Genomic DNA, 27,390 nt, shown 5'->3' on the forward strand with positions numbered 1-27,390 from the left:
TGTGTCTGTGTGTGTGTGTATGTTTGTGTGTGGTGTAGTGTAGTGTTTAAACTTGCACACATATTTTTTCAGGTTCAAATGAGATTTGATGGAACACTGGGATTCCCTGGGGGCATAGCAGACTGGGGGGAATCCCCAGAAATAGCACTAAATAGGGAAATGCGTGAAGAACTTGGATGTGATGTCAGCAAGTTTTCCATAACACCAGATGACCACCTGTTCTCAAAAGTGTCGGAGAATTTGAAACGTGGTAAAACATACTGTCTTCACTCATATGCTAAAGAGATTAGCAAGGAGACACTGGAACACATAGAGAAGTGTTCACTTGAAGGCAATGACCATGGATTAGAGGTGTGTATGTGTGTGTAGTTTATGTATAATAAGTCCAGTACATAGACACTGGCCCATATTTGTTGCAAATCATTCATGTAAAGAGGTTTCCAGAGCTGTATATAATAAGCTGAGTTTCCTGAAAAAGTTTCTGAAATTTTCATGAGATATTACACTAAAATGGGAAGTGTTTGTAACCCTAAACATTTCAGAAGTGGTCACAAAATTCCAAATATGTACATTTCACCACTGACTGCTCTATTAGAGTATTATGTAACACACTAAAGGATACACAGTGTATGTTGTACTGAGATATCATTTTTAATTCCATTCCAATGATTCCTCATGTTAGTTATTTTATTAATGTATGTCATTTCAATTATGGCTGAGCAATTGGAAACAGTGAGGATGGAAACTGGAGGTGGAAAATGATCAAATAAATCATCATAATAATAAATGTATCTTATGAGTAAAGCCTTCGCTTAGTGGCAACCTCTTAAGACCAACTTCTTACTAAGACCACCTCTGTACAGAGACCACATCCCAAAGATGGCTAAGGCATACTTAATGACCTTATTAATAAGACCACTTTCATGGTCACCTTTTATACATGTAGACCACATCTGTGTAAGACCACCTCTTTACATTGTAAGTTCCACCTTATCAAAACAGCTAGGTAAGCTAAAAAGGCTAGGCTCTTGTACACTTCACTTGCATGGACTATTCTTGTATGACATGTTCTAGCACAATCTAAGCAATGGCGGTACAGATAGCCAGATGACTTGAGTGAAGTGTAGATGAAAATATGGCAGTGACTCCTTTCTATGAGTCATGATCAATTATTACCATATAAAGAGGTGACCATGAAGTTGTCTTATTACTAGATGCCTTAGCTATCTTTAGAACCTAATTACAATCTGGTTTTTGTACAGAGGTGGTCTTTAAGAAGTGGCCACTAAGAGAGGGTTTTACTCTAGATAGTATGCATGTATATAACGATCTGACTATTTTTCTGTTTTCCATTTTCGTTTCCACTGATTCCAATTGCCTGATTCAGCTTTATCATACAGTACGGTAGTACTGTATAGTAGGGACATCGAAGGTGTGGGGGTGATCTGTGATATAATATAACCAAAAAACCTGCCTTGATTTTTCCTCACAATGACATGACAGTATTGGTTGGGTAAAACCAAGTGTCTTCAGATCGACCCAAAACGTTTCCATCAAGTTGCTACAGAAATTTTTTTTTAAATTATTCAACGGAATTTCTACTGCCTGCCTGCCTAATGCCTTCAGTCAAACGTAGTGGAAAACTGGCTACAGCTACAGCCCTAATTCTTTTGCGGAAACGTTTCTAGCTCTCTGAAGATGAAAACCTTTGTATTGATAAATTAAACATACAATGCTTTCGCTATTGTCTTACTTTTTATCCTTCTTTACCATGGCCATCAGTCAAGGTTCTACCCCTGAGTGACTACAGTATGGCTTCTATCTATCAGTGTATATTGCATCAAAATGAGTACACGTGGTCACCAGTCACGCATATGTGACTCGCTGTTGATATCAATTAGTGAGAGCAACTCGCGGCAAACTATATAGCAATGTGTAAGTCAGTAAATATAGTTTATTTAGTAACAATGTTAAACCGAGTCTGGTCATCCAGGTCCCGCTTTACAGATTACTCGGGTCTGACCCCACGTGCTAAATTAAATGTAGACATGTTACTAAATGTCATAGTGTAGCTCTGCTTCTTTCGTGAGCCATGCCCACTTATGTAAATTTCTGTCTGTAGACATATGGTAGCCACGCCCATTCATCAGTCTGTAGATATGCACGAATCCATGTCCATTATTGTCTGCAGGCTTATGTAGAGCCACACCCACTGATAAGTTGTTATTGTAAGAGTCATAATCTAGTATAATAGTGCTGTGATTAACTCTTTTTAAAATAATTATTGTGACTAGTTTTGTGAAAAGCAGGCTATTTAGTGGTTATGAGCTTGCAAAAAAAAAACTTCTCAAATAAGTATACCTTGTAACTCAATGCACAGTAGGGATATTCACTTCTTATTGTTTTACAGTATTTGGACATTACGTACTACTCTGATCCAGCTTGTTTCAGTACTTTTCATTGCAGCACTATACACTGTCCCTACTTTAATTTTAAATTCTTAATTTTTTTTCTTATACTTATGTGTAATACATGTGTTGTAGAGATAGTGACCTCTGCCTGGTCCACTGTGTAGTAATGATTGTGAGTCTTGTCTGTATGTGGGGGTGAGGGATACAGTACCGTGATAGTAACCAGGGCATCTATGGATGGTGTCATACACCGATTTAGGCTAGTGCCTTGAATTATAGCAATTGACTATGTGCTCTGTTATATTTCAGGTATTGGGAGTCATCAGGTGTCCACTTTACACACTACCCAATGGACTAGGGTTTCCAGCGTTCCTCAAACATCGTTTCATTGCTGATAGTCGAGACCAACTGTTATACACAATAAGAGAAAGAAAATTATTATCCCGAAGTGAACTGCAAGCAGCTCTTAAAGATAGTGACCATATCAAGACCCTGGTTACTGTAGATGATGCTGATATCTAATTATTCAAGTGAAATATTTATAATATATGTTTGTTAGGAGATTTGTGTATAAAATTATTTATTATTTAAATATATAGGCTAAGTGAAAATCTTGAAATCCACACTGTAATGTATTCTATTATTTGTATTTATAATTTATTTACAAATATTTAAAAAAGAATTCTATTGCATATAAAACTTATAAAAATACATAGATTTTCAAGGCAGTGATGAGTTTCCCTTGGCAACAGATAGTTTCTCTTGCTGCTTCTTAAGTTTGGTGGCCAAATCAGAGTCCATGCTATGGTTACCTGTGTCTCTATCTATTTCTATGTTAAAATGTTGCTCATTCCAGCTAACCCGCTTCTGAGCAGCTGCCAGTTGCTTCATCTTGTAGTCAGTGTCATCCAAAACATTTTCTGTACTCCAACGTTTTTTTCTTAGCACTGACTGAAGTTCGCTTGTGTACTCTGATGTAGGAGCCCTGCGGCTGAATTTCAGCGACGACCTTTTTGGTACAATTGGTGAAGTTGATTTGGTTCTGTGAGTGGTGTCTTTTTGTGTTGAAAATGCTTCATCTTTTGCCCTGCTATTGATGGCTGCAGCAATCTGTTTGACTGACGTGCTGTTTGTTGCTGGTGTGGAGTCTGTTTCAGTTGGCTGTTCTACCGTTTTAGATTTCTGCATGTCCATCTGTGGCAATAAAAAATACAATAGAATGATTCAGCCATTTGACATGCAGCAATGAGAAATGCTGTGTATATGAAAATCATTTACTGACCACCTCATCAAGTTCCAAACACAGCTAAGGTGTACTTCATGACCTCATTAATAAGACCACCTCATTCTAGTGACCATGTCAAGTAGGTCTCAAACACAGCTAAGGTATACTTCATGACCTCATTAAAATGACCACCTCATTATAGTAACCATGTCAAGTATATCTAAGGTGTAATACATGACCTCATTATAGTGATCATAATTTTTTTTCCTTGTTCAATCTATTACTGTATAGCCTAAATATTTCAAGGGGAAAATTTTTTGCTGATTTCGCGGTTTTGGGTGTTATCAGTGAAAATTTTAACCTTGAAATATTTAGACCTCCTAATACATTGTGGGAGTGCTTGCAAATCCGCGAAAATTTTATTTTTATCAACATTGCTCAACCTTGAAATATTTAGGCTATACGGTAATGGGATTTCATATGGTTATTGGGTAAAGAACTCTTGTATACATGACAGTTTACTGTCTTGGTATAAAAACTGAGTCAAGATACATGGCACTCATGATGTACATATGTAATACATGCACACAAACATGTATGAATACACACATGTACACATACGACGGTTTAATAGGAAGAGTATATAATGGGGAGGGAGAGTGTTGAACTGCACTACAGGCTGTGAAATATGAACCTGTAAAGCACCTTTGTTTCGTCTCATAAACCTGACCGCTGTTGATTGATTTAACACCTTACTAGTTCATGATGGGTGGTCTGCATGGAATAGCAATGGCTGAAACGTTGCTCAAAGGACTTTAATAGCTGAAACGATGCCAAATGACTTTAAGGGCTCATTTTTCACAACGTATAATGCAGTTCAACACTCTCCCTCCCCATTATATACTCTTGATAATAGTGTACACACTTGATATGATGATGGTCCACTAGCTGGTTGGGGTACAGAAACTAGAGAGTCTCCACCACCATCAGTTGTGTCATCCTGTAGAAACACATGTATATAATGACCAGGCCTGTAAAACCAGGTGTGGCACCCCCAATACTGGAATGGTGTATCTGTGTACTGCAAATTATATTTTAAAGCCAAGTTAAAATCACACAGCTTTATATACGTAGCATAATGGCATACAAAGTTATAATTTGAAGAAAGATTTAGAGAAGTAGCCAGGTTACAGGACTGGTCACAAAAGACTGTACGTTATGTAGTATATGAATCAAAGTCACTCACACTTTCCCTCTAGGTCCCTCCCTAGTATATAATCACATGGAGTAAAGTATATTACATGAGTAGGTACAGGTTCCGTGTATGACCCACTTTCAACGTAAACAATCATACAGTACAATAGTACTGTATAGTAGGGACCACAAAAGAGTAGGCGTGGCCTACGGAAAAACATCACCCAAAACCAGTCTCAATTTTCCCTGACAACGATGAGGCAGTGTTGGTTAGGTAAAACTAAGCCCAAACAAGCTTTCAGATCTACCCGAAGCACTTTCAACAAGTTGCTATGGAATTTTAAAATATTTTATTTAACAGAATTTTCTACTAACTGACTGACTGACTGCCTGCCTACTGCCTTCAGACAAGCATAACTTGATAACGACTAAGGCTACGGGCTTGATTTTTTCACTGTTTGATGTCACTTTGGCCTGAGAGGTGCCTTTTGGCATACCGCAGTACGTACAATGAATTCTTCATGGACTTACTAGTGTCCTCCTTTGTGTCCCATTCATCTTTGCTGACAGCAAAAGGCGTCGATTTGGCGATAGCACGTGATGGCTTTCCTTCGTAACAGAAATCGTCCGTATTTTTCATAGTAGTTGTTTTGATTGCAGAGGTGCTTTTTGAACAGTTCTCGATTCATACTGCTGTGTAACAAGTTGAACACAGCCAACAACAAAGCGTAATGGATGCTTCACTTTTCAGATGATGATTGACATAACTGGGGCACGCGGCACCATTTGTTTTGGTATGCATGGCTTGTAGAGGTGCTTTTCGATCAGTTCTAGATCCAAAATGCTGTGTAATGGGTTGAACATAGCTGACAACGAAGCGTAATGGATACTTCACTTTTCAGACGATAATTGATATAGCTGGGGCGCACGGTGCCATTTCAGATGTGGTATGCGTGGGTTCACCAGTCATAATAATAATATTTACAAAAAAAGTTAACATGAACACTTCTTATTGTTTTACTGTGATTTAATATCGTGCACTTGTTTATCGATGTGCTATGGTCCCTGCTCTAGTTGAAAATTCAAAATTTTTCTATGTACTTGTAAAAGTAAAGAATGAGACTTTTGTTCAGTTAAAATACACAAACATATGCAAATGTTTTTCAGACCACATTTACAGTATGAAAGCTTGATTACCTTAATAGCACGAAAAATGAATATAAAATTCATCAAGTGTTAGTAATTGGGAAGCATTTCAATGAAAAAGAAACCTTACAAAACCGCCAAAAAGAAAACTTACAAAGTGTACAAATTTACACTGGTAAGTGATCAAAACAACTACAGTGTAAAAGCCACTCAAAACAGAAGCCACTACAATGAATACACTTCAAACAAACAACACTTGGTGTTGTTATGGTTACACAACAACAATATCAAATGATTTACAATGGGTAGTATGGATGAGTTTACAAGCCACACTTGTAGAAACCAGTCAAGTATTTATAACAGTGGTGTCTTTGTGAGTAAACTTTGAGCAATAAATACTAATTCTTTAGTGAGATAGAATTTCATTACCATATAATGAGTACACCTAGGGTACCCATTGTGGTGGTAGTGTCTAATTACTGGCTGGACTACTGGACTGGAATACTGGAATGGAGTACTGGACCGGCATTTTTTTGGGTTTACACATTTTTAAGGGTGGGGTTACTGTACATTTGGGTGACTTATACAGCATTTCAGCACTGAGTGGTGAATATGATACTTTAATCATAAAAAGTGGCTGTGATAAGCCAAATGGATTCAATTAAATGCATTTTATTCACTGCTACTGTACTGTATAGCAGATACTGACGTGTGTATACCCAAAAATGTTTCTCTCACTGTTAGGCACCCGGGGGGTGTCTCGAGGCAAATACAGTACTTGGCTTCACCTTGTGCTGTATATTAGCCTCTTGACACGCCCCCTCACACTGTATTTTCTATACACACGTGTGTGGCAGTGCTTTAACTATAACTTACAGAATGCAGACATTTCATTCCAGTAATAACCAGTTATGTTTGTGTGTTCACACACACATACACCCCACCACACCACACCCTACACACCCCACACACCATGCATGTTATAGAAAGTTGTATCACAATAATCATGTGCGCCTAACAGTGAGAGAAACATTTTTGGGTATATATATCTGCTATACAATAGAATAGCAGTGAATATACATGCATTTAATTGGCTTAGCAGAGCTATTTTTTAGGATTAAGATATCATATTCACCACTCAGTACTGACATGTTGTCACAAGTTACTCAAATGTACAGTAATCCCACCCTTAAAACAAAAAAAAAATGTCAGTCCAGTAGTCCATTCCAGTATTCCAGTCCAGTGATTAGACACTACCCATTGTGGTAATGTGGTGATTTGGTTTACTGGACCTAACCTGATGATGTGAGTGGGAGTGTATAAACAGTGGAATGGACTACTGGAACGGTGGAATACTGGAATGGAATTTTTAAAAGTTTAACATTGTTTTTTACATCCAAATAAGTACAAGTCCTCCATTACGTAAGCAAATAAATAGGATCCCCCTTGAAGTCAGCTCATTTAGTACTTTTCCTCACCAAAACACTTGTATATGACTTATAACTTAATACTTTATTACTTGTCTGAAACTAACTGTCTTAATGAAGTGTGCAATGTGGCACTGCCACAATGAAATTTGGCTAAAATTTTCTCATTATAAACAGTTACAAGATAGTCCTGTTTCACTTTACCCAAAGATTTTCGCTTAGGTTCCTAGGTTAGTGGTAAACACCTCATACAGGCTCTGCCTTCTGTGTTCGCCCTCCAGTGCCTAACTGGTAAAGTTGATAATAAATAAATGAATACTTCATTATACAGTGAATGTACTTTACAATGCATTCATGTAATCAGCTAGCTAGCTAACTTTTTATTATTTGGGAAGAAAAGTTAAGTCAGGAGTCTTCTCGGTATTCCCAATAAACTGCTATTGTGCATGTTCATAACTGACTTTACAGTACATTACATTGGTAAACCTTATCTATGGTGAGGTGAATTATGCTAAAACAGTTGACTTCAAGGGGAATCCTATTTATTTGTTTACTTAAGGGGAGGAGTTGTACTTATTTAAATGTAAAAACTGATACTGAACTTAATAAAATTCCATTCCACCATTCCAGTATTCCATTCCAGTAGTCCATTCCACTGTTTATACACTCCCGATGTGAGTAATAGGTTCGGCCCATATCAGAGGAAGTACGACACACATTAAATGCTATACTTCTAAACTTATGCTTAATCTGGCTTTACAGGATAATGGGAGACCTGGAATACAATTTCCAGTGCTATTCTCTTCCATTGTTGTGTTTGTCCTCCCATTTTGTGTGGCAAACTCTTCTGTATACCCAATATCAAACCACTGGAGTTCAATGGGGTTCACATTATGCTGAAAAACTTTCAATTGGCATCTACTGTAGTAAAGTTGCTTTTTAATAGTTCTATACAAATCTAGAGTGTGTTGTACCTCCTCTAGTCCCCACACTAACTGAATGTCAACATTGGGACTTACACGGGAGAGGTTAGTCTCGCTTCGTGAAATATTGTTGATCAAAGTACTGAAATTTGAAACATAGAAAATGCTGAAATTTCAGATATTATCTGCATAACTGACAAGCAATGACTTTTGTGGTTTCCTAAAGCAAAAAATTTCACCATTGAAATTGAAAAGTGATAGCCAAAACCATCGAACATCCTTCATGACCCCTTGCTTACACATACAAGCTACTATACAAGTTTTGCTATTGACTTTATAAGGTAACAATTACATACATATTATAAGGGGTCCTGACACTCATTAGAAAGTATGTACTTCAATCGGTTTGTGTTTGTCGGATATAAGTACATAGATGGTAGCATGAACGTGTTCATATTTTCTGAGTTGTTTTGCAGTATCATGGGTAAGTGTTATTCACAAGTGGTTTTATTAATAAAGTGGTCTGATTAAATCACTTGTTTGTGAGTGTAAACCTTACACCAAGTTAAGTACATTAACCCACCCACAACTGTAGCTGGCAAATCAAGTATTATGGGTTAACCATAAGTACAGTGAACTCTAAACATGAAGTGTACATATTAAGTGTTTATGGTAACTGTACATTACACACGTACGTACCTTGTTGAAAAATGGCATTGAATCATATCCATGATCCTACACACATAGAACACATACATTATACGTAACAAACACAGCACACACAGTGATGTGATAATGTGGACACGTGAAAATGAGGACACCTACATAATCTGGACACTTGGTAATGGTCCAAAAGTATCCCTTAGTATGTAAGCTGACTTGGATAATTGTTATTGGTCCACAATACACAAGTTTCACATAACGCAAACATGTGCATTTGATTGCAGTCATGTATGTAAAGCTCATTAGTATGAGGGTATGAGATATACAGTGGAATATTTCAGACACTTGAAAACGTGGAGACCTGCACAGTCCAGACTTAGTTAAGACCCTAAAAGTTGCTGCTAACTGGCTTAATATATCCAACATGGAAAATGAGCACACCTTGATAACAAGGACACCATTTGATGTTCTTGTGACTTATGTATTACTACAACTACAAACACCTATTTGACCTGAAACATGATATGATATTTAAAATGTAATCAGAGAGACATACAACATTAAAAGAGAAATAAACTACACTTACTACAGATGTTTACTTGACAAAGTTGATAAAGAGAGTTCAGGGGTAATGATCAATATGTTAACATAAGAATCAAGTTTTTATGATCCTTTGTTATCTCAATCCTTGTATGGCAAAAACTGACTGTTTAATTAGAGTGTTAGGCCAACATTTATGCTTTGCTTTCCATAATATTTGTATAGCATACTAAGGTTTTTATTCAAGAGGGATTTAGAGCCTGTGAGTGAAGTGTGCCACTATCCCTACTAGTAGTTTAACAGTTAAGCATTGGGTTTAGTTCGACAGACAAAATATTTTTGCTAGATAGCAACTGTGCTGAATTATGAGAATAGAAACATGAATTACTAAGCAACAGTATATCTGAGAAAATATGCAGTGCTAAGCTTGGGGTGTGTCTGAAACAGTCCTGTTAAACTGAAATGTCCAGCTGGTTTAATTCTATTTAGACCCTTTTTGTGGTGAATTTCGTGGATTTTGGAGGTGTCTAAGTTACTTAGACCCTTTTCATGTTTACTTAGACCCTTTTCATGTTTATTACGCGCACCCGACTGGTAGCGTTGGCAACGCATCGCCACCTGAAAATTAATTTTAAACAGTTACGGGTGGAGTAATGGCTTGTTTCTACTAATGAACGCTACATTTCTCTGTCACAAGCAGCTGTCAACAATGTTAAGGTACAACAACTACATAAAGGGTCTAAATAACTTAGATTTCAGACCACAGGGGTCTAAGTAATTTAGTAACCCTCAGGCCCTGTAGTAGCGCCTTCACTTCGCTCAGGCGCCATGACACAGGGCCATCAGGTTACTAAATTACTTAGACCCCTGTGGTCTGAAGTCTAACTATTACTTAATAGTCCCCAAACTTGCCTGAGGCTTGCCTACCAAGAAATAAAACAGTCCAATAACTTCACAAGAAGTAAAAGCTAAAAATAATATTCAACTGACAATCAGGTAGATATGTAAGACCTCAAATTGTTGATTATTTTGAACAACAAAAGTGACTGTTTTATTAGAGTGTTTTTACACCAAGTGTATATTATTGTAAGTGTATGCTGACACTATGCTCCATTAGAGTAATTGTATACGGGATCATTTTATTGTCACTACTTTGTGTTCAGAGTAAAAGAAAATATCTGCCTATATGCTAAAAGTCTGTACATTGGCTGTGTTCTGTGATGACACATAATGCTTTAATCCACAAATGAATACGAGGGAAGTACAGTGGAACCTGTATTAATGGCCACCATTATATAAAAACCAATGGCCAATGGTTCCATGGCCAACTTTCAAGAGAGGTCAAAAATTCTCTGCCTGAAGATGACTGGATACATTTCACACGAAGAAAGAAAATTTGAAATGCTGTAGTAACCATGTAGGAAAAATATAGACAGCAAGTACATACAATCACATTTCGTACTTGTGTTGCGTTGTAATATACTCTGTATAGCATACATCAGGGCCACATGAACACCAAGCTACTTCTTCAAGACGTTTAAAATACACCCAGCATGCTTTTCCCAAAATTGGTTAAACACTGCACCTTTAATAGTCGCCAAATTTAAATAATGGCCACACTGTGTCCTTAATGACCGCTCCTGAATAAATGCCGCAGCTACTATGTGAATCCGTAGTCCTAAGGAGTTACCTGCTAAACTCTGGGTTAGGAAGTAGACTATCCTGTAGTATTACTCTCAGTAAGGAAAAATGCAATAGTAGTTCTACATCATGTACCTAGAGGCTATATCTTTAATCGGCTGTTCCTTTTACTGCACAACACAATGAAATATATATTAGAGCCACTATAAAAATAGTAAACAACAGATGAATGATGGTATTATAGCATAGCTTGGTGGGAAAATCCCTATACTGGCATGTTATAACAATTATTTTGCTCAATGACAAAGTTGGGATTTTCCCACCGAGCTATGCTGTAATACCATCATTTATCTCTTGTCTCACAACCTTTTGTTACTTGGATCCCTACTCCATTTTTTAGTTTGTTTGGTTTTTTGTATACAAGTGTGACTGTTCTATTAGGGTGACTGCTGAATCAGAGTATCTCAAGTCACCCTTTCCTACCAGGGGGCATGTCACTACATCGTATTTCACTGTGCTAGCATGATACAGTAAATACAGCTAGATCGATTATAAGGGTGTGTGGTCACTGTGATTGAGTAAATAGATAGTTAAGAGGTGTGGTCTCCGTGCTCGATCTTTACTAATCAACCAAGATTGTTTAATGGGTGTGGTCTCAAACCTATGAAGTTACAGGTACCTACCAAGCATAAGTGGTTTAAATAGTTTTGTGGTCATCTAAATATGCTACTCAAGGAAAGTGTTGATAGGAAAAATTAAAACCTCGATATGGTTTCATTGCATGAAGAAGACAACGACCAGTCTCATTAAGGATAAAAGGAAAGAAAAGGTGTAGAGGGCACAAACATATTGAAACCCCAAACGACACATCCCACTGGTGAGTTTGTGTGTAATTGTGGCATAAAATGGTGGCCGTGCATTGGTTCGTTTCGCTTCCAGCCTCGCAACTGTGGTAAGGTAGGTAGACAAAAATTTGAGTTTCGGTGGTTTTTTATAATTCTACATTTGGCTACCTGTAAGTGTTTTCTTGTTTTTAATGTAGTATTTGATGTTAAATGGATCAATATTATTCTGTAAAGGTAATTTATTTGTCATGTAAGATGTCTCTAGGATGATTTTAAAGGTAGCATGTTAGGTGCATGCCATTTTTGGGGAGATCCCTACTTAAACAGTACTTTGATAAGTATAAATCAACAGTCATTCATTTATGTTCTGTTCACATATACTCTACGACATCCAACTGATGAGAAATACTCTAATGAACAGTCATTTTGGGTTTGGATAATTAACTTTTTGTTCAATTGACATTCTAATAACCAACTCTCCACTGTATATCTAGCTGAAAAGCCATCTGACCGTCTGTCTGTCTACATTCCATTTGAGTTTATGCATTCTTCACACCAGTTGCTGTACATATCAAAGTGATTTTGGCACCAAACAAAGTGCTCACCATCTAGGAATATGCCGTCTTTCGTCATTTACAGTGCGTTTAGTGCAAGGGTGTAGACAAAAATTTGCTTGAATTCTTCTGTAAACCGCATGCAAACCACAAATATTCCATTCAACTTAAGAATGCCTTTTTAAAAGACAGTGTAACCACAAGTGACATTTAGTCCAAGTGGTATAGCGTGAGGCTTGAAACTGGTAGGGTGTGAATTCAAATCTCAGTTGTACCGCTTTTTTTCTTTTCCAGGTCAGTTTACATACCAAGAGATACTTTAGGACCATTACCAATTTACAAGTGTCCAGATTATGCAGGTGTCCTCATTTTCAAGTGTCCTGATTAACAGATTCCATTGTATTGGTTGATAATAATTAGTAGTAGTTGTACAAAGGTGATGACAATGGGTGATAATAGTCAGTCTCAAAATATCATACAGTATAGTAGTGCTGTAAATGTAGGGATCATGGAGGTTAGAAGTGATGACAATAGGTATAGGTTGTAGTGTAGTAAAGGGAACATTAGGGAGTATAGTATTGTTAACTTACAAAGCTCAGCCTGCACCGTAGGCATGTAACATCATGTAGTTCTTTTTGTTACCAGTACAGTACTGCTCAAACGTAATGTCGTACTCGTTCGATTCCAAGTGATTAAAAACTTGCTAATTAAAGGGTGTGACACCCGTTTCCTTCACAAGTATTCATCCCGTTTCGTATTTTTTTAATCACTCGCAATCGAGCGATGTGATGTTACGTTTGAGTATAATATCAGAGTAAGTTAAATGTCATATATGTATGGCCTACATGACAGGTACTATACTAACACCACATAATACAGTTCCTATGTGGTATAGGAAATTTCTGCATTGTAGGGCAGGTACCAATAAATTAATGTCTTAATTTTGTGGTCAATACATTATCAAATGATGCTACATGTATAGCCTGCATCAAGAGTACATAGTAGGGAGGAGAGTGTCTAACTTCAGTGGATTCACCAAACTTACTGCACTCAGACCTTGCGCAATCAACTATAGCCACCAAAGGTGACAAATGGCTTGCTCTATGAAGGAGGTTGTAGCACTTCTACTGCTTCAATTAGGAAATATCAACAGCCTTCTGTTCACTTAAAGGTATTGATTTATTACTAGAAGTTTTATGGATTGAAGTAGGAGGGTTTGAGCACAGTGTGTTTGTATGGATTATATTGAGAGTTAGACACTCTCCTCCCTCTTTTATTATTATGTACTCTTGCCTGCATAATATGACAGGTACTACTCATTGTTTACATCTGTGTGTTATAACCATACACACTACTACAGTAGTTTTAGCTTAGCTACTGCAATTCTGCAGGTTCAAGAGTACCTGCATGCTTCCCATCATTCTGGTATAGTGTGCGAGATGGTGGTATTAAAAATGATATCACCATGCATGCTGTAGGGCATGAATGGCATGTTTAATGCTTGGTTGTTATAATGTGGTCCCTGCATGTAGGGCAGGTACCAATGCCAGTAACCGATAACCCAAAACATTAGCATATAGTACAGTATCACAGTAACAAGTATAGCACCTTTCCTAAACTTGCCAAATCCCTTTTGAACTTATGGCTGTAAGACATCAATTCTTGTTCATCATGTACAGACACATCTAGGTACATATCATCACTCATTGCTGACCCCTACAAGTAACACTTACATAGTTGAGTTCATCAATGAACGATGTATAGGTAATGTATATGTTTTAATATTCCTATATGAGAAACACATTTCGCAGACATTAAATCTTATGGTATTTTATTCAACCACCCAGCCTTGAATTTCCTGACAACTTTCTGAAAGTTTCTAAAGTGTGTCTAGTGAGTTTCAAATGAACACACGATTCTTTAAATCTTGTAATTACAATGAGCCCATCTCTCATCTCACTGTGGCCATCTGGTGTTAAAATATGTACCAGTTTGCACTCTGTATATACAGTACTGGTCAAGCTCAAACACAATGTCATAATGCAAGAGTGTGAGCGATTAAAAAGCCTGCTAATTAAAGGGCGTGGCACCCATTTTGTTATTGAGTATATTCATCCCAAATGAAATGGGATGAACGCAATTGGCGAGGTTTTAATTGCTCACACTCTCGCAAGACAATGTTGTGTTGTGTTTGAGTGGTACCGTAGTAGCATGTTGCACACAATAATTGCATTCAGTTATGAGAAGCGTTCGATTAAATGCCAGGTGTCTAACACCAGGTTTCAAATAAAGGTCCTACTTGTTTCAAGACTGGGTCAAAAATGTTGGGAAAGAAATAAAGCCAGGACATTTAGCTAATCAGCCAAGGATGAGGGATACACAGTACTTATGCAGTACATACAATGGATATGGTACACACAAACACGGTACCCTTCTCTCCTCTATTGCTCTGAATTGTTCGTTAAGAGAGTCAATCTCTTTCTCCTTGATTTCAAGTTCAGCTTTCAACTTGTCATTTTCCTGCTTCAGTTGATGGATAGAATCATTTTTCTCTCTGCTGTCTGTCCTGACAGTCTACAAACAACATTATACAATTATACATCACATATTGTCATCTTGTTGTACATAAATCCTATGATGAGTACGCATACAGCGCAAATGTGAGCAATGAACACAAATTCACATAAATTTGGATGACTACAAATTCTTTGGTATAGACATGGTTATGGTCATGCCTACCCACTGGACCACTAAGTAAACTTTCCAATGCTTGGAACATACTTGCCAATAACAGCAGGTTTGCAGCATGGAATGTATGCAGTATGTACGGTATGGCATGTATCCCTATAATCCAGACAGTTTAAGACCGAGTTGTAATATCTGTAATGATTTCATGGATCTAAATATATGTACACTAATACAAATGGACAAGTGTCCTCATTTCAAGGGTCAATACAAAAGTCTTCATGGGATTATGGATGACTATCATGAATGAGTGCACATTTTTCAGGAGGAACCCCATACCAGTTGAGTAGTTTGTACATACCAGTTCAACTTGTTTTGTACATACCAGTTTAACTAGTCCTGACTGTACTGGAGTTGTAGCTGTGGACAAGCCAGTTGCCATTACCACATGAATGCATATAAAAACATACAAATGTATGGTATGTACACACATGCATGAGCACACACACACACACACACACACACACACACACACACACACACACACACACACACACACACACACACACACACACACACACACACACACACACACCATATTTTTAGCATTTGGCTAATCAATATACATTTATTACGTAGGTCACATGTAAGGGGAAACCGTCAAGAGTCTACAGAATTTCTTAGAATTCAATAATGGATGACAATTTCCAACTTATGACTCACTTAAACATGAATAACGCAGGTGCATATAGACATGTGTAATGTTGGGCTCTACATACTTCAGTGGCATAAACTGTATGAACTATGTAGTTGTGACATGTTAACAATGACACAGGAACTCTAACAAACCTTAGGGTACGGTGGTGGCACACAAAGGTTCAGTACATCCATCCCTGCGATTCTCAAGAGCAAAAATGATCGTTGTAAAAACAGTTCCTTGTTCTGGTACGCCAGCATAACAACAAAACGTACAGCTTCGGCAGGGATCCCCCATTCCAAAAAAACCGAGTTAGTTTCACCAACACGGTCTAGCTGCATTGCTGACACAGGTAGCTGAGTTATTTTAGAAATAAATTTCTCAACCTCTTCAAATTGTTCAACAGTAATATCGTCATAATCTTCATCAACAATCACTGCCATTCTTTCATAATCATCAGGATATTTGTTTGTCTTCTGAAGCCATTCAGTTCCCAGGTCTTTTAGTCTCTGCATTGCATGAACCTTTCGCTGAAATTTTGAAAGTTCAGATTTGGCAGTCGGACAACCAGATTTTTTTATAACCAGTTTCAACAAGGAGTATTTGCTCCAGGTCCAATGTGTGCGACACTGTTCAGTCAATTCAAACATGTCCTTGGATTTTTTTATCTGTACAATTTGTTCATTAGAGAATAATGGTTTTGATGACATAGAATGTACTGTGACTTGACAAAGAGCACGCTTTACGCTCTCAAGGCTTTGACAATGATTACGACTATTTATTTCATTTTGGATTATTTCAGATACAGTAGAAACCAGATAGCCAAACTCAGCACTGTGTTTGTCTGGAACTGCGTGTTCATCGGAGATTTCAAAATGAGGGTGTGGCGACTGTGTTGGTGACAAGGAATTATAACGAGGTGAAGATGGTTGGCTGCGACTAGGCAACAAGTTGAGTGACTGGTCACTGTATCGAGTGCTCATTTGTTCAGTTAGAGTGCCTGAAAAGAAATTAAATAAGCACGTTGAAGGTGACATAGGAAGTATGATAAGTGTGTGTATGTGTGTGTGTGTGCAAAGTGTTGTACGTACACACACACAAATGCGGATGTATACACACCTCCTAATTTTGTTGTCAGCTCATTTGCTAGCTTATGTAACTTTACACCGGGCGACCTCAATCCTGCAATCAAAAGCTCCCAGTTAGCAGACGCCACTATATCTAGCCACCGCTCTAACATTTTGGTACAGCAGGTCTCAGCATCACCACGGAAATCTGACTCAAGGGTTGTCAAGAGTTTAACATCTTGTTCATCCAATAATTGTACCCCCAGGGAGTACCACTTGCTTCCAACCAATGGTACCACATCGTTGCTCAGTTCCCGTAAAAGTGGTTTACCTGACACACGAAGGAAAGAACTGTCAAGTATTTGCACATACACAAGTTTGCTGGTTTACACATACACCATATACAGAAAGCCAGACCTTTCCTATGACAGGAAAATGTAGTCTGGCCACACAAGAATAACACATGTACATATACACATATGTGTACACACTACACACTGTACCTACACAACACAACTTTTACCTTGCAATCCAGCCATTGTTTAGTGATGTTCTACATCAAGGAAACACATGTATGTGTGTAGTCAAACTGAGCCCATACAAATTACAATTGTACACTACACACATCGTAACCACAGTAATTATTGTACACGCACAAGGTGATAGTGTATGTAAAACAAAGTCTCAAGCTAGCTACAGCTTTTAGCGCGCAGGATAAAGCTACAGTACAAAACTGTGTGCATCTCTATTGTGATATACACATACCTCTATCATCTGTGTGTGTTCACGTGTTGTTGTAATCCATCAGGTCCACCAGTACCGTTACTTAAAGTTTCGAGTGAAGTTTCAAGTTTGGAGAGAAAACTACCGGGGTACCAAAATTTGTTAAGCGCCTCGACATATGAATAAATATTTACGCGCTTTATTAACGAAGATGGAGGCGGGAAGGGCGGATGGAAAGCGAGAAAGAAAAGCTAAAAGAAGAAGGAGCTATTATGTTAGTTCAGTTCTTTGTTTTGTGTTCGCCTTGTAGCTGCTGCTTTGTGTGCTGAGGGCTTTGGAAAGAATTTTACTAACACAGCTGTATGTTTTCTGTACTGTAGACAGAAGAAGATGATAATGGCTTCATCTTCAGAAGACTACCCAGAATAGAGGAAGACTTGAACAGGAGCACTGACACCAGTGTAAGTTGTGAGGGATGTGTAGAACTTGAAATTTTTACCATGCAAGTAGCACAAACATTGTATTGCATATGCATGGCTGCCTCACTCCTTGGTGGGGCATGCACTTTAGTTAGAAATTAGAAAATCACATGTTAGATAACTTTCCCTGGGTTAGATGTTATGCCCTTGCCACCACCTCCTGCACAGATAGTATAAGTGCTGGACAAAAGCTGATAATTTAAAACTTTTAGAGCCTGAAGCCAGGCCATCTCCAGAGAAGCATCGGCAGTTAGAACTACATGACTTTTACACCATTAGTCGTCTAACATGTCAGCAAGACAGAGGGTGTGTGACTGGATTAGTGGACTAACATGAAGTTTACTCAAACAGCTTTTTAAACCAGTAAAAGTGATTAGCTTTAGGATCACTGCTTTGTATTGCACACACTCAGTGTCTTGTCTTGCGTTTTGGAGCTAGCTGTAGTCTAGTTTTTATGGTCTATATGTTATAATGAATTCTTGTGTACACTACATGTAGTTTTTCACAAAGACGCAGCCTTACCTGCCTGTTAGATAGTATGCATGCAATGAGAAACATTTCTCAGGCTAACTGAATACTGTGCACTTCTCAAGGGGGTGGCACTCCAATATATCCTGTACTCTGATCTTCATCCTCGATCAAAGTGAAAGTCAAAACTCAGCCTAAAATTTTGTAGCTGGTCAAAGGACAAGCGCGATTTTGTAAAGCGTATACCACGATTAATACTTTTAGAATAGCAACGTGAACGTAATTTTACTAAAATATACTGCAATTTGGTGAAGAGTCAAGCACAATTTTTAGTAAAAGTCAAAGGTCAAGGCTTATTTTTCGAGTTTGACCACTTTGACCGAGGACGAAGCTCAGAGTACAGGATATATTGGAGTGCCACCCCCTTGACTTATTGCTATTTATAAACATCATGCACCAAACTCTGTGAGAAAACGGACAGTGCTAGTGTCATTGCTAGTGGTAGGCAAGCTATTTTTGATAGTGAACTACACTGAGGTTTTAATATTGTATTTTTGTGAATAATGTGCAAGTTTTGTATGCCTTGTGGTGAATGGTGTTGATTTTTAAAATAATTTTATGGTTATGTCTGGCTATAAAAGGCAAGAAAACAAAAAAAAAAGTTTGAGTCCAGTATCCAATTGAATATCCATCACAAGACAGACTGGGGTTAGATTTTCAGAGCATAGTAACTAATGTAATTGTTAAGGGAATCACTAAGGGATTTTTGCAAACTGAAGCCTTCAACACTCAACAGTGATGGAGGTTGGGATTCTGAAGTAGTAAGGTTGCTATAGGGTAAATTATTTACCATGCTCACAAAACAAAACCAATCCTTAGCTGTGGTATTTAAAATGTCACACTAGAGTGCTTCCGATATACTAATTGTCTGTTACTTGAAACTACACTGTACAGGGTTGTACCTAAATTATTTTGTTTATATATATATATAGTCAGTAATTATTTACCATAATGTGTTGTAGCAGAGTCTTAGTGGCTGTTTGTTTATAAGTCCACCTCTCTAAAAGGGTCAACTTGTACTCTGTTTATTATGGCCAAGATAGTTGGTCCAAAGATGACTGTCTTAGACAGGATCCGTTTTATGCACTATATTGTATACTGTATATTGATTATTGTTACAGGCTAACTCGATGTCAATGAGTGGAATAGAAGGTAAGGAGATCATGTAATGCTTGTTGTGATCATGTGATGTCAGGTGATGCAACTACTCTTTCTCATAAGATGATCAAACATGAAAAGAGTAGCATAACAAAGATGTTATCTGAGGTACTGTAGTGTGTAGTGAAGTATGTGTCTGTCCATCTTTAACTCTTAAAGCTACTAGCGATCATGTGTTCCTAATATTTCTGGCTAGAAATAAGGGTTGCAGTTTGGATGGCTGTGTTGAATTTTTTTTGGTGGGCTAAGCAATGGCCTTTCCATTGGAAATGTACAGTAAGTTCATCCTACCTAACTAGAATTGTTCAAAAAGTGGCCAATGATTAATGTGTGTGTGTCTGTCTGTCTGTCTTTTAATGTAAATGTGTATTGCATAAAGTCTGTGTAGTAGTGTAGGTCTACATTTCACATTTTGTGATATTACCCCATGAGGTACATTGGCACTATTCTATGTGCATGTTTACCATACAAAACATGATTGTTTGTACTATCATTACGCAATACATATGCACTGTATGCTGTGACTTGTCCACAGGTGGTCCTGTCAACTCAACCACACCTACAGGAAGTGGAGGGTAAGGAAGCCTGACTGTTCTGATACCTGTCTAATCCACTAGCACTAATAAGTGTTTGATGTAGAAGTGTCTGTGTGGTGCTTGTCTGTATTGCTCTAAACTAGTGAACTAATTTTATTGTATATTGTTTTGCTTCTGTGTTGCTTTGTTGGTTGTGTTCACCTGGCTCCCTATTTTTCTTGACAACTCATGTCACACATGTCACCCGCCTAAACATTTAGTAGTGCTATGACGCCACTTAAAAATGCTTTGATATATACTTACCTACTTCGTTACACAGATACAGCTGTTAATGTACAGTAGAACCTGTTAAATGGATGCTAAAAAGTAAAAACTAAGACACCCGTATAGACCTTTACATAGCTACATGTAGGCCTCATTGTGTTTTAACTTCCTTAGTAAATACATGATTACATGTTAGCTGTCAAACTGTCAGTGTTGGGCCACTACTTTTAAAAAGTAATATATTACTTATTACTCGTTACTGCCACTTGATTAAACACCATATTACTTCAGTTTAAAAGTAACTAGTAATATGTTATATTACATATTACACAATGTATAAAGGTACTTCATTAGGTAATAATATTACAATAACGAGTAGTAATGTGCTACTTTAGTAATGCATTACTTATGTAAACTAACTATCCGTTAGATATTACTAGAATAAGACATGTAGTGTGTTATATTACTTCGTTACTACATTAAGTAATAATATTACGTAACGCGCTACAAAAGTAATGCATTATGCCCAACACTGCAAGCTGACCTGTAAAATGAGGGTTTGTTTACCTTTTGGTTGGTCCAATGGTGTCCAGGAGTCACTGTACTGCTGTATCTAATGTTAGGATAATATACTACACCAGCCTATGTGTACTATTAGGATACTGTTGTCGTTTGACTTCATTGTAGTACACAGTAAACTACGACAAGTGGTGGAGACAATGTTTAGTAACCATGATATGACTGAAGTGTTGACTCTACCAAATAGGTTAGTGTGTGTTGTTGTACCAGCTGTAATACACACATGAGCTCAATTATACACCTGGTACATACTTCATCCCAAGCCTGACTCTGCCTAAGGTATACACACCTCAGCCCCTGGAGTGTTCAAAATTCTGTTAAACATCAGATTAATGTGTTGAATACTAGACAACCCAGATACTGGTATACATACATGCTTCACCTCATGTTTCACTGTTGCAAGTGGATATCCCAAACTGAAAGTTGAAGCATTCTTTATTCTTTGCCACCCTGTGCCTGGTGTACACTATAAAATAGACACCCAGTCCTTATTGAGGTTTTTTAATTGCCCGGTCCAGAATCATTGATATAGGAAGTGGCTTAATTTTTGTATAGATGGATATACTGTTCCTTTGTGGTGTATGTTGTTTGTACAATTTGAAAGTGTTCACCATTACTGTTACTGCTACTACTGTAGACCATTTGTTTCGTCAAGACTAACCAGTAAAGTTGAAGAGGAGAAGAGACTCATTCAACAGTGAGTTGTCAGTTATGTACTGTTGATCATCTCTTCAGTTAAGACAGCTATGTATCATTGATCATCTCTTAAGCTATTTAGTATTTGTGTCCCCAAAGTCATAGGATGGTGACAGCAGATGGCCGCAAGCTGTCCATTATTAAGTCCAAGGTTGCTTTTCCTTCTGTCTCATAAGATGAGCATCTTCAGAATTAATTTATGTATGCTCAATACTGTGGGCTGATTTTGAAATTTATACAATACATATCTGTTGGCAAATTACTTCACTTTGCAGGAGATGCATAGTAAAGTGTAAAATGCTTCTCAATGATCGACACATTAATTTGCAATTACTGTTTTCGTTGTAAATAGTTCCAAGTATCAATAATGAGTATAGGCCTATAAAGTATTCAAGCTGAAGGTATAACAACTGTTGCAGGGCTGTATACAGAGACAAATATAACATTTTACAGTAGACTGGTCATAATGTCCTGTCATGTGTAGGCTTGATCAGTCATGGTAGGACAGAGTGGGACATTTCAACTAAGAATTATAGTTATTAACTCTGGTACCTACTGTTCACATCATTCATTGCTCTTGTTGTGAGCTAACATTGCTAATTGAGTGGGTAGTACATTCATGGCCACCCCCCTTGGGTTGTAAGAATGTAATGTCTCCTAGTAACCAAGTGGTATATAGTTATGATTAGCAGCACAAGCCATAAACCAAACGGATAAACTGTATTCCTTAGGCTCCATCCATTTTCTTTTGATAGCTATGACATTATGTCTGAGCAAACTGAGTTATGGTCAGACACAGGCTATTTAGACAGTAAATACCTGTATACCTGTATACATCACATGATATTATATGATTGATAGGATCTAATTGTTTATTTAGTTGTGTCCTGGTAGGTATGAACAAGAGTTGAGAGAATGGGAACAAAGTGTGGAGGGAGTTGTACAGGATTGTGACGAGAGAGTGAAGTGAGTTGTATAGTTCTAGATTGCTGTACATTGTGCACTGTACGTACTTGACTTAAACGTGCATGTTTACATGCATGCATTCAAAGCATCCACTTGTCTTCTGTAGTCATTCTCATATACATGTGTATACATACATCTGTACCACTTATGTGTAGAGTGAAGAAAGCCACTCAGATTCACACATACCTCTTTCCCATTATTTCTGCTTACAACAGGTCATTACACAAATCCATCCAATCAGATGACAGCACCGTCACTGGTGTTGATGATGATCCGTTGGTCGGTACAATGGACATGGATCATGTGAGCCAACAATTGGAAACACTAGTAAGTGTAGGATTGCTACTACTGAAAACTGTAACTAGTGTATACCGTATAGTGGGAAATTTTCGAAAGGTTAAATTTTCGAAAAAGAGTGCTTGATTGGAAATTCGAAAAAATATTTTCGAAACAATGCCTCTTTACTGTGCCGCACAGTAGATAATTAATTCACAGAGGAAACTCACAGTGCATGGTTGCGTTCATCACATACATATGGCTGCTTTGATTGTACAGCATAGCTAGATAAACGCCCAATCTAGCTTTGATAGAATCTCGTCTAGCTACCCTAGAGTCTTCCTTAATTTATAGGTTGAACCATGTTGCTTGTCGGACTTCGCCTCAGAGGCCTGCGGATCGAGCTGCGGATTGAGCCATAGCTAAGTACATGGCGTTTTTCAGCTCATATTATATAGATGTTTGCTGATAATTATAGTCTTTCCTAGTAATTTCTGGTCTCTCGAGCTCTTATAGGCTTCAAGACTCGTGGCGTCATTCGTGCTCACTCATATGCACGCGCATGCATGGTATCTAGCTATAGCTATATGGCTAGCTACTTGTTTGTGCCCCAGTGCCTAGCTATAGACTAATACATTAGGCCTATAGCTAACTGATATTAGTAGAAACTATATGCATGCGTGCACTCGCAAAAATCATTCATATATATACCTAACCATCTTTCTTTGATTGTCATTTCAAAGCCGGGATGTACTATTTTCGAAAAAATATTTTCGAAAACACATTTTTATTTTCGAATTTTTCGAATATTTAACCTTTCGAAAATTTCCCGCTATACGGTAACATAGCAAATATTATGGGTTCTTATTCAGTGGTGTACACAGTGTTCAAAGACTGTTCTATTAGAGTAGTAGCAGTCGTGTTTACTTGAGTACCTTGTTAGTACTATCTGAATCTTTTATACTTGAATTATCAGTCAGAATAATGTCACTGTACTAATTGATGTTGTTTATATATAAGAAAGAAACTGCTAAATCTAAAACTTCAGTACCATTCCATGGTGGATCTATGGAAACCTGAAATTTCCTAATGTTTCGAGTACAATGTAGTGTGAAAAATCAGAATGGGGTTACTGAATCTTTGGAAATTAATTATACCTGGGTCAACTCTGCTATTTGATCTAAATACAAGCTAACGTTAAACTTTGAGAGCTATAGGTGTGAATTCTATCATACACTACGATAGTAGTGTATAGTAGGGACCACAAAGGAGTAGGCGTGGCCCACGAAAATAGCATCACCCAAAATACAGCCTTAATTTTCCCTGATGATGATGAGGCAGTATTGGTTAGGTAAAACTAAGCCCAAACAAGCTTTCAGATCGACCTGAATCGCTTTCAGCAAGTTGCTGCGGAATTTAAAATTATTTAACGGAATTTTCTAGTGACTGACTGACTGATGCCTTCAGACAAGTGTAACTCGATAATGGCTAAGGCTATGGGCTTGATTTTTTCACTATTCGATGTCGCTTCAGCCCGACAGGTGCATTTAGGCATACTGCAGTACGTACAGTGCATTCTTCATGGACTTATCAGTGTCCTCCTTTGTGTCCCATTCATCTTTGCTGACAGCGAAAAGTGTCAATATGGCGGTAGCACGTGATGGCTTCCCTTCGTAACAGAAATTGTCCGTATTTTTCATAGTGGCTGTTTTGATAGCAGAGGTACTTTTCAAACAGTTCTTGATTCGAAATGCTGCGTAATGCATTGAACATAGCTGACAACGAAGCGTAATGGGATACTTCACTTTTCAGACGATAATTAGGGCATGTGGTGCCATTTTAGATGTGGTATGTGTGGATTGCAGAGGTGCTTTTAGAACAGTTCTTGATTCGAAATGTTGCGTAATGCGTTGGACATAGCTGACAACGAAGTGTAATGGATACTTCACTTTTCAGACGATAATTAGGGCGCGTGGCACCATTTCAGATGCGGTATGCGTGGGTTCACCAGTCATAATAATTATTTACATAAAAAGTTAAATAAATACACAGAAAATTTGGAATTTTCAACTACAGTAGGGACCATAGCACATCGATAAAAAGTACTGAAACAAGCTGGAGTAGTGCACGATATTAAATCACAGTAAAACAATAAGAAGTGTTATATCCCTACTGTGCATTTCCATTATGGTGTCTTGAGCACAGTAGGGATATAACACTTCTTATTGTTTTACTGTGATTTAATATCGTACACTACTCCAGCTTGTTTCAGTACTTTTTATCGATGTGCTATGGTCCCTACTCTAGTTGAAAATTCTAAATTTTTCTGTGTACTTGTATATTATGTACACACGTTTGTGTATAGGGATGCATTGATTTTCCTGCAGATATTTGGGACATAATAAGAAATGAGTATAATGTTGGCATAACATGTGCGGTTTTTGTAGTGTATACTGTAAAGTTAGCACATTTAGCAGAAATACTCTAATAGAACAGTCACACATGAGGTTAAATACATAACTTCTTTCCATGGGAAAAGCACTTGATACAGACTGATGTTACGTTTATTAGAATTTTGTCCATGAGTTGTCACTGCCTAGCTATATAGCTTGCTACTTCTCACATCCATTAAATGATTGACCATCTAACCCACGTGATGGAAATTCAGCGAAAATGGAAATCATTCATAAAAGATTGTAGGACAGTGAAACCTCACTTATCGGCCATGTCTTTAATAAGACCACCTTGTTATAGTGGCCACCTATAGTAGGTCTCAAACACAGCTGAACTGTATTTATATGACCTCATATGTATTGAGGCCACAATTTTGCTCTATTATAAAGACCTAATTAGTGACGTTTCACTGTATGTCATTTCTAGTTACCAAATATGAACATTCACAATTTGCTAAGGTTGAGTTCCCACTATATGGCATCTATGTACCAACAGCTCATTTTTTGTTAGCAAATGAATTTGTTGTTCTGTGTACATTATGAAACAATTTGCCGGCCCTGTAGCAGAGTAGGGTGAAGGAAGGATTGAAGCAGATGGAGAATGTTCAAGATGATGTGATGAAGAAGATGGAACAACATGTGGACCAGTTGACTACTACAGGTAGTAATACATGTGATCATTACATCATCATTATTAGGTGATGTCATTACAGCTCATCATATACTACCATTACCAACACACACTCCAAGATCTACACTACTACAACTGAAACAGATACCTGATATCAATGACTCTGTGTATAACAGCTAGTGACATGTGACATAGTTATTTATGTATGTGTTTTTTCTGAGATGCTTAGTGACTGGTAAATTATATTGCCAGAAACAAATGTAACGTTTTGCAGTTGACCCACCATACTGTCCTCTACCATTTGTAGTTTTGAATGGACACGGTAGAGCATGGTAGGTCAGGTCACTTTATACCCCTTTCATATGGTCACTTTAAACCAGGTTGAACCCACATTCAACCCAGGTTAATGCATTCATATGTTGAACTCAGTTTATGGTTTCAAAAGCAAGTTGAGGTTTTTAATGAATACATAAAATGCTTAGAAGACAATTATCACTCAATGAATACCATCACGTGATGATTGCTTGTGAACAGAAACTGGGTTGAATGTGGGTTATTCAACCTGGGTTGAACCCACTTTTGGGTGTCCATATGAAAAGGGTGTAAGTTGTAACTATGGTTATAAAAATGACTGTGAACAGTGAATTGGCATAGCCTATATTTGGGGACAATGGTCACCCTGCTGTTGTGGGCTATATGGCTGCTGCTAATTGGCCAAGGACATTCATGATCACCCCCTTGGGTTGTAACAATGTAGATCTCCTAGCAACCAAAGAACAGATATGATTAGCATTTTAGCAGTCAAAACCATAAACCAAATAGGTAATCTCCTTTGATGGCTAGGACATTTATCCTATATATTTGTAAGGCAAATGTCTGGTGTCTGACGTTTCTTTTTCTTTTTTTGTCTCTGATTGCAAAGATTCAAGGACAGTTAGAAAATCCAAAAGGATAACATTAGGCTAAAACAAATACTTCAATACTTATTTGGTATGTTGTTTGGAAAGTAAATTGGTACTTAAGTACTTGATAAAATCATGTGACCCATTCATTAGTTCACACGATACATGTCAGTGACTCCAT

General features: G+C 37.6%; 3 protein-coding genes across 4 annotated transcripts in view; 2 read left to right on the plus strand and 1 right to left on the minus strand.

The window, feature by feature from the left end:
* Window positions 1-3,110, plus strand: part of LOC136252094 (uncharacterized) — a 19,710-nt gene extending 16,600 nt beyond the window's left edge. For both annotated transcript variants that reach the window (XM_066044459.1, XM_066044460.1), the window contains exons 6-7: window positions 73-351; window positions 2,721-3,110. In XM_066044459.1, the coding sequence (XP_065900531.1) occupies window positions 73-351; window positions 2,721-2,933 (492 nt within the window). In that variant the 3' untranslated portion in view covers window positions 2,934-3,110. The remainder of the gene's footprint in view (window positions 1-72; window positions 352-2,720) is intronic.
* Window positions 2,958-17,924, minus strand: LOC136252092 (uncharacterized). The gene is made up of 9 exons (XM_066044455.1): window positions 17,784-17,924; window positions 17,542-17,571; window positions 17,071-17,349; window positions 16,104-16,951; window positions 15,000-15,143; window positions 14,178-14,285; window positions 9,026-9,061; window positions 4,562-4,636; window positions 2,958-3,605 (listed from the first exon to the last, which is right to left on the minus strand). The coding sequence occupies exons 2-9, from the start codon at window positions 17,555-17,557 to the stop codon at window positions 3,132-3,134; spliced, it is 1,980 nt and encodes a 659-aa protein (XP_065900527.1). The 5' UTR covers window positions 17,558-17,571; window positions 17,784-17,924; the 3' UTR covers window positions 2,958-3,131.
* LOC136252096 (uncharacterized) lies at window positions 17,859-26,550 on the plus strand. The gene is made up of 11 exons (XM_066044462.1): window positions 17,859-18,015; window positions 18,122-18,202; window positions 19,870-19,900; window positions 19,944-20,014; window positions 20,442-20,481; window positions 21,394-21,472; window positions 21,923-21,982; window positions 22,876-22,947; window positions 23,163-23,274; window positions 26,241-26,337; window positions 26,390-26,550. The coding sequence occupies exons 1-11, from the start codon at window positions 17,920-17,922 to the stop codon at window positions 26,485-26,487; spliced, it is 837 nt and encodes a 278-aa protein (XP_065900534.1). The 5' UTR covers window positions 17,859-17,919; the 3' UTR covers window positions 26,488-26,550.
* Window positions 26,551-27,390: the final 840 nt, after the last annotated feature.

The sequence above is a fragment of the Dysidea avara genome, chromosome 4 (assembly GCF_963678975.1).
Source record: "Dysidea avara chromosome 4, odDysAvar1.4, whole genome shotgun sequence".
In the NCBI taxonomy this organism is placed as follows: domain Eukaryota; kingdom Metazoa; phylum Porifera; class Demospongiae; order Dictyoceratida; family Dysideidae; genus Dysidea; species Dysidea avara.

What these genes read in the sequence shown, in the direction of transcription:
- LOC136252096 (XM_066044462.1), top strand. Translation starts at nt 17,920, where the DNA reads ATGAATAAATATTTACGCGCTTTATTAACGAAGATGGAGGCGGGAAGG. An exon ending in TAACAAAGATGTTATCTGAG is followed by an intron (nt 20,015 to 20,441) that starts GTACTGTAGTGT and finishes ACTTGTCCACAG; the next exon opens with GTGGTCCTGTCAACTCAACC. An exon ending in GGACCAGTTGACTACTACAG is followed by an intron (nt 26,338 to 26,389) that starts GTAGTAATACAT and finishes ATGTCATTACAG; the next exon opens with CTCATCATATACTACCATTA.
- LOC136252092 (XM_066044455.1), bottom strand. An exon ending in TGCCACCACCGTACCCTAAG is followed by an intron (nt 15,144 to 16,103) that starts GTTTGTTAGAGT and finishes TGTTGTTTGTAG; the next exon opens with ACTGTCAGGACAGACAGCAG. An exon ending in GTGGACCATCATCATATCAA is followed by an intron (nt 3,606 to 4,561) that starts GTGTGTACACTA and finishes TTATTGCCACAG; the next exon opens with ATGGACATGCAGAAATCTAA.